Below are 7,784 nucleotides of genomic sequence, written 5' to 3'. Positions count from 1 at the left end.
CATTCTTCATCATGTTGATGTCTTGAAGTTAAACTTGAGGGCTCACTTCATCTTCATCTTCAAGACATACTAGACACTTAATATTCTTCATCCTTCTTATTGCAACCTTGAAGCCAACATATGGTTCAAGCATTGCCTATGGACAACTCCTACAAATATAACTCAATGCAAACATTAGTCCATAGGGATTGTCATTAATTACCAAAACCACACATGGGGGCTCCATGCACTTTCAATCGCCTGAATCTGTTATGGATGATTCTGAACCTCTAGTTATGGCCGACGACATGAAGAAACATTGCGACTTGTTCTTCCATAGTGGTGTGGATGCTATCACTCAGCAGTCCTCTACCCCTGAACGTTTTCACAAGTGCATAGAAAGGGGATCTTCTCATCCGTAGCATCTGGATAGCCTCTACGTCGTTGCAGTTGTAGATGTTGTTTAGGTTGGCAATCCTCTCCTGGTCTCGTTGTAACATAGGACCGTAAGTCACACGAGGAAAAGCAACATGCCTAACTGCTCTCTTGTGCACCATTAGGATCCAGGCTTTATGCAAATGATGAGTGCTGCGGCCTGATGCACAAGCTGGAGCTGGTCGGTCTACTCAAACAAGATCTATGCATTACGAACGATCTTATCGAACCCAACTTGTTCTACCAACATGAATCTAACACTACAGTAGAGCAGAGAAGTTTTCACTTACCTCCGTCACGGCGGACGAAGGACACGGCCGAAAGCCGCCGCAGATGTGCGTAGGCTCCGCCGCGGCTGGAGAAGAGGACCCTGATCCGGCGCCGGAGACCGAAGGGAGATGCGCGCTGCCAGATTTGGGTCGCAGCCGCCGGTGCGAAATTTGGGGAAAGGAAAAATTTGGGAGGGGGCTAATGGAGAGGGTAACCGAAGAGGGAGGTTACCCCTACCTTTGGCGCGCAACGCAGCTGGGATTTCGGCTTCTCCCGCCATGCCGAAGCGGAGCTTCCGCGCGAACGGCGTTGTCGATTTTCGTCTGGAGAAACTGTCAAACCGAGCGTTCCTCCGGGGTCTATCCCAGGGGTGCTTTAAAACCCGTGCTATGCAAGAACACGACTGAGCCCAAGGAAACCAAACGGCCCAAAAAATGCTGGGTTGATGCGAGCCAAGGGACGTCCAGGCTACCAAAGGCACCCCTTAAGAATGGAGCAGTGAGGGCGATGGCCTGGTGGGCCGGCTCACTTCTCTTTTTAGTGATGCTTCTGTGTTAAAATCTGAACACCAGGGAAAACCTTCTTAGCAATTTTAAAATAATTTAGCAAAATATGTATGTTGAGAAAATATATCGAGAATGTAAGTAAAAATAATTTACCTAAAACTGTTCTATATTTATGAGAACTGTTCCGATAGTTCAAGAAAATATACCGCTTGAAAAAAGATATCATTTAAAATATGTGTGACTGCATATGTAAAATGCCGATGTATTTAAAAATATATATGTCTCCATTTTTCCCAAATATAATAATATCATATTTACTGGGAAAAAACTATTTGTTCATTCATACTGAGTGCCCACTTTGCCTGCTCATGCTCTAGCTTCTAGCCTAACCTGCTCAATAGTAGACAGCCCCGATGTTCAGCCTGAATTCCAGGTTCTATTGTGATTCTTGAAACTAGTAAATTCTAAAAAGGTTTTCTATCGGCTCTGTAGTCATTCGGGAAACCAGAATCTGAGTGTTATTAAACTGCTTATTTGGGCAAGACTGGTGCACCTTACTAGAATTTGTCGGGTTGACATAGTCAACATCATTTATAGACCACTCAAAGCATCCATATACCTCGTATCATACACAGCAAATTCATAGTAACATCGAGCTTGATATTGCAATAGTGTCTTGAACATGACAAGAATCACTCAAATTATTTCAGCAAGTAGATTTGCACAATGTAGAAGTATGGGTTGAGCAAATACAGAAACTGTACGCCATGTTCTCGACAACATATCATGGGAATGACCAGTTATGTGATGTATCTAGCTGACAACATCGACCGACTCACATCCAGTGTCAATAGAAGTTTTCACTGCATCCACCACAATCTGTGTCTTTCGGGTGATGGCCGGCCACTTCCCCTCAGGCTTGCCACCGGCATCTCTGATGTTCCGCACCAGCCTACAGAACTCCTGGACCATCAGGGCCTCCTGCGGTAGGTCCGTCGTGACAACATTCTTGCTCGGATGTGGGTCCCATCCGGTAGTGAGTTCGGTGAAGTTCGTCTTGGAGTCTAGGCTGAATGGACCATACTTTTCATCGTACGGGATGACCAAATCAGTAACATGAATAGTACCGTTTGTGCCAACGACAGTGACGTCCATAGTAAGGTTGGTAAGGAAAGAACAGTGGAAGGTGGCGACCTTGCCATCCTCCCAATAGAGCGATGCGCCACAAGCAAGGACCACACCAGCTTGGTTCTTAACAGGGTGACGGAGAGCAATCACATTCTTGGGCAGCTCATAGTCAACAGCCCACAAGATCGCGCGGATGCAGTACCACCCGATATCACCAAGTGCGCCCAGGGCATCAAGGTCTGGCTTTACCCTGATGTCATTCTTGAGGAAATCTTCGTTTGCTCGAAAGCTGACAATGCTGTTTATCTGAAGCAACATTAGAAAAAATAATTATTTACCTTCAAGGTCAAACTCTGGAAAATGTATAAGTCTCCAACATAAGATGACACCCATAGGGGTGAGGTTTTATCAAGAAATAGATCACCAAAGGTCGTGGCAGGACACTTAATGCATGCTGATTGGGAATATATATGTGCTATAAGTCCTGTGACTGCACTAATTTCTGAGTGTTTTTTATGATCCGTAAACTTCTCCCTACAATAACCAACCACATTGATGTTGCTACATATATGCTCCACCCAGAGTTTAGTACTGACAAGTAACAATTTGGAGAAAAATGCAAAAGGAATCAGCAGTACGCACTTTTGTTCTTCCATAACTGTATATTCTAGACAAACTATCGATTATGATATTTTCTCGGGTTATAACATATAAAAACCAGATGCTAGCACAATATGACGAGATAACACGGTTCCTACTCTTCCATTGTCTTCTCCTTCCCCAAATCATACTGAGAGGTTTGAGGCTTTGAGCCACTTGGAAGACAAATTCAACCTCAGTTTTACCTGTAACACCAATTGCAACATTTCCAGCTGTACTCCCTCCATCAAAACAGAGGTACTACAGCATTACCAAGTTGAACCCCTTCCCTTCTAGTTGACTTCACCAATTTATTGCTCGCACAAAGAACATGAAGAAAAAATTATGCTTTATTAATTCATTTATATCTATATGCTGATCTATCTTTGGGAGTTTTTCTGTATTTAACCAGCTTGGTTTTAACTTCATCACATCTTGTTTTGATTGCTTTCAGTGTCGCAATGACCAGTGTCCATGTGGAACAAGCAATTAGAACCATCAAAGGATCATTTTTAGAGAACTGTTTGCCTGTTTAATACCTCCCAAGCTCAGCTGAAACAAATCCCCCCTGTCAGCTAGTTCAAGTTCTGTGTGATAATGGGATTTTTCCGAGCACCTGTGGCGAAGTTTTTTTGGCAAGTATGTAATTCCTGGCTACTATATGGTAGTACCTGCCATTGGTAGGTCCCAGTTCAAACATTAAGATTGGAAAAGTTCAGATAGAAAATGAGAATTTCTGGCTTCAGTTGGGGCTTCAAACATGAGGATTTCTTTGGAGTATTACAGCACCCCAAAAATTTTAACTTCAAACTTGATGTGTGTTAGAGGAAACAAAAAAGATATGTTCTCTTTGGCCTGTTTCTCTCATTTACATTTCCCTTTAGACTTTTACTTGTCGAAACTCTCCCTTTTTTTGTTACTCTTTAAGACATTAAGTACTGAACTGAACTTAACATTTTTTTTTGCAAATATAACATTTTTAAAGTTACGAGTAAAATGATAAGTACAGGTGTAAATAGTTTTCAAAATTTATATGTTGATTTGGTACCTCAAACAACCAGGGAACATTGCATCTCTTGCATTGCCATTTGCATTGGTACTGAGAAAACAAGTCATGTCTACAAATGGATGCAGCCTTACCTGACTAAATGAGAATAATATGAACCAAAGAAACTTCAATAATGTACATTTCGGGAGGGTAACTTGTGTAAATTTTTATCATGGGAACAAGAAGTCGGATTCAGGTGTAGGTGAGACCTTAAAGCATTGCAAATTTTATCGAAGCAACACCATATCAATAAGCAAGAATCTGATAGGCCAGCCAGGTGTTGAATGAGCAGCTGTATAACACAAGAGGGCACCAAACTCGGTTCGGTCCACTGGAAACTTACTGGGAACAACAAATCAGTGGATCATTACTGTATGTCAGATTATGTGAACAGACCGAGTATTATATGGAACATAAATCACTATAAGGGCAAAAAAAATCAGCAGAGCTATGAAATTAATCACTAGTATAATAATGTCTATACTGAAACTTTCAAGAATTCTCACAGATTTCGCAATGAGGAAAAGAAGTACTAAAACCAGAAAGACCAAAAAACTAGGGAGTGGTGTATTTAGGCTACAGTGTTTATGAGAGTGCAAGATGTGACAGACAATAAAGCAGGAGGTGCCCAAATTGCAATAATCGTACATTGGTGGTCATTCTAAGGACCTTTAAGGAGTTTCAGAGGAAAAAGCAGAACATACAAACTCTACTACTCAATCGAGAGTATAGTATAGTTCAAGTTGCAAGAAATACGACACTCTGTTCCTTCCTGTAAACTAAGCAAAGAGACATGGGAAGTTGGGATAGATGGCGTACTAACAATTGTTTTGCCAATTTCTTGGTTGGACGTGCACAATGAAAAATTCCTTGAGGTATTTTGGTAGTTCTAATTGCTAGCAACAAAAATCAACTAGTAGTAAATCCTGATATGGAAAGAAGATGTGCCTTGCGTAATAAGAGCTCTGTCGATTTGTCCGTTAGGGATTCTCTGGGCGGATAGTTTTGCGGGAAGGAGATGATCAAACAGAGTATGTACATCAATAGTGGAGATGATACTACCAAAGTACCAGAAACACAATATAATTCACTGCATATCCAGTGTGGTCAATTTGGCAAGTATATGTAAAGGTAACTTCTGTGCCTTGCTTAAGGCTTTCAGCTTTTTTTTCTCAGGTCTTCGGGTAATATGCATGGACATTTTGTCTTATTTTTTGCATTTGGTGTGTGAGCATCCTTTTAAATTATATGGTGATTCATGTTGTCATTATGGTGTTTGTTTGTTGTTGATAAACAGTTGCTCCTCTTGTGGATAAGGAACCATGCCTTTGTATCAGGTCACATGTCATATGATTTCAATAAAAAAAAAGGAAGTGTCAGAAGATTGTGCAGGCATACATACGAGATTAGTACCAAGTAATATTCTGACATAGCTTTTGAAACTGTTCCTTTTCTGTTCTAGTTAGCACTATGTCAGAACAATATTTCAGATTGTTCAAAAGCAAAAACCATCTCACGGCGCGGAAAAAAAAAAAGAATCTATGCCCATGCTGGATACAACGACAAGCTATATTAGATTCGACACAATCAGAGTTCGCTAGAGAATCTTTTGACGCTTGAACCACATGAATAGATTAAAGCAACATAAAAAATTATCTATAAATTGATTGGTGAAGCGGTCTCCATCTATGACTGAACACTCACATAATAGAAAACCACATCAACAATCAAATACAGCCACGAAATGGGATTAATAAAACACGCAAGATGATTCGGAGGGCATAAAGAAAACTTACATTCCGATGCTATATTGACTAAACGATTCTAGTTCGAACCAAATCCGAATGTAGCAAGAAAATTTTCAAGGACTTACAACTCTGACGTCGCCGATGGTGTCGTGATCAGCGATGAGCTGGCGCATCTTGGCAGTGCGGGGGTTGTGCATCCACATGGTAGAATCCATGAACTGGACGCCGCTAGCCTCGCAGGCGGCGAGGATATGGTCGAGCTCGGCGGCGCAGGGCGCGGTGGGCTTCTCGAGGAGCAGGTGCTTGCCCCGCTCGGCGGCGGCGGTGGCCCACTTGAGGTGGAGGCTGGTGGGGAGCGGGAGGTAGATGGCGTCGATGTCCGGGTCGTCGAGGAGCGCCTCGTAGGAGCCGTGGAGGCGCGTGCCGGCGGGGAGGCCGTTGTCGGCGGCGAAGAGGCGCGCCTTGTCCCCGGAGCGGCTGGCGACGGCGGCCACGTCGACGGCGGGGCCGACCAGCAGCATGGCCCGCGAGAGCTTGCGCGCGATGGAGCCGCAGCCCATGATGCCGAACCGCACCGGGCTCGGCGGCTCCTCCGGCGGTGGCACGGCGGCGGACGACATGGCGAGCGGAATGTGGAGGCGCGATCTGCCGGCAGGAACTTGGATCGAGAATCGACGCGCATTGGGGGAATTCTCGGGGTGGCTGAACAAGAACGCGGCGCCGCAATCAGCTACGGCCATCTCCCCTCCGGTGTTGAATCGATTCGAAAACAAAGAAGACAGTCTCTTATTCAGTGCTCATCTCATCTGAGTCCAGTGTATAGTGTGATTAGGCTGGTGCTAGTGCACCGCCTCACTCCCGCTCCGCCACGTCACCTTTTTGCCCACTCTAGCCCCACTCTCACCCCACTCTCACCCCACCTTGCCAACGTACGCGGCATAGTGAGCCCTCTCACTTCTCTCTCCTCCACATCAGCTTTTCTCTCTCCTCACCATTAGCAATTCTTTTTCAGAGTATAACATAGAAAATAATGCAAGGAAATTATTTTATTGAACTACCAACAGCTACCCCAACGGCTAGCTGAGGTGGACGAATCAGATCGCGCCACCTCAGCCACTACCGCCCCTCTCCCGCCCGCCTCCCGCCCGCTACCGCCCGCCTCCCGCCCCACTACCGCCCGCTACCGCCCACTCCCGCCCGCCCTCTCGCCCGCCCGCCTACCGCCCCGGCCCGCCAACGCCACGCCCCGCCTCCCGCCCCCTCCCGCCTCACCGCCGCCGCCAATGCGGGCGGTAGCCGGCGGTAGCGCCCGCTACCGCCGGGCGAGCCCGCCCCCGCCTCCCCCTCCCGTCCCGCCTGCCTCCCGCCCGCCTCCCGCCCCGCCGCGGGCGGTACCGCCCCCACTACCGCCCGCGGTGGCACCGGCCTTAGCCGCTTGGGTGGAGCCCCCTGCTGGGATTTTATATTGAACCACTATTTCTTATTGAAGTTGATTTTTGGACCCAACTATTGCGCGTGTCCGTATGTAACACCGCTATTTTGTTGACCGAGTTTCTTTTCTGATTTTTTTCTTTCACTTTCTCATCTTTTGCCTAATGACCAATTCGACCAAGTTTTTTGTTAGCAAATGCCATTCGGCTAGCTCTATTGAGTTGCAAACATATTTACATCGTTTACAAGAGCGTTCAGAATGAAAGTAGGGGGTTCCTTGATGGAAAGTGCTTTTGCTACTGAGCTCTAGTGATCACGTCATTTAGAAAAAAAAATGTTTATTAGTCATCAAAAAAATTGAAAAATAATTCTGAAGATTGCCAGTGATACATCTCACAATCATGCAAAATCTCAACCCAAAATTATTTTTTACCTTGTGCTAGATAAAAATAACAAAATCTGACATGTTGTTAGAGATTTGAAAATGACCACTCAGATCTAGACTTTTGTCTTTTTGTGTAACTTAAAATATAAAGTATTTAAAATTGACATTTTACACGTTTGTGGGATACATTATTTGGCTATATGCAGATTTTCTTT

The 7,784-nt window shown here is 44.8% G+C and overlaps 1 protein-coding gene across 1 annotated transcript; it reads right to left on the bottom strand.

The window, feature by feature from the left end:
* Positions 1–1,795: 1,795 nt before the first annotated feature.
* Positions 1,796–6,569, bottom strand: LOC124667827 (uncharacterized oxidoreductase At4g09670-like). The gene is made up of 2 exons (XM_047205070.1): positions 5,879–6,569; positions 1,796–2,624 (listed from the first exon to the last, which is right to left on the bottom strand). The coding sequence occupies exons 1-2, from the start codon at positions 6,491–6,493 to the stop codon at positions 2,004–2,006; spliced, it is 1,236 nt and encodes a 411-aa protein (XP_047061026.1). The 5' UTR covers positions 6,494–6,569; the 3' UTR covers positions 1,796–2,003.
* Positions 6,570–7,784: the final 1,215 nt, after the last annotated feature.

The sequence above is a fragment of the Lolium rigidum genome, chromosome 6, assembly GCF_022539505.1.
Source record: "Lolium rigidum isolate FL_2022 chromosome 6, APGP_CSIRO_Lrig_0.1, whole genome shotgun sequence".
NCBI lineage: Eukaryota > Viridiplantae > Streptophyta > Magnoliopsida > Poales > Poaceae > Lolium > Lolium rigidum.
Note: the sequence above shows the minus strand (reverse complement) of the source record. Positions and strands in the feature narration are given on the sequence as shown.

Coding starts and splice junctions, on each gene's coding strand:
- LOC124667827 (XM_047205070.1), bottom strand. CDS start 6,493: ATGGCCGTAGCTGATTGCGGCGCCGCGTTCTTGTTCAGCCACCCCGAG. Junction 2,625..5,878: donor CCATCGGCGACGTCAGAGTT/GTAAGTCCTTGA, acceptor ATGTTGCTTCAG/ATAAACAGCATTGTCAGCTT.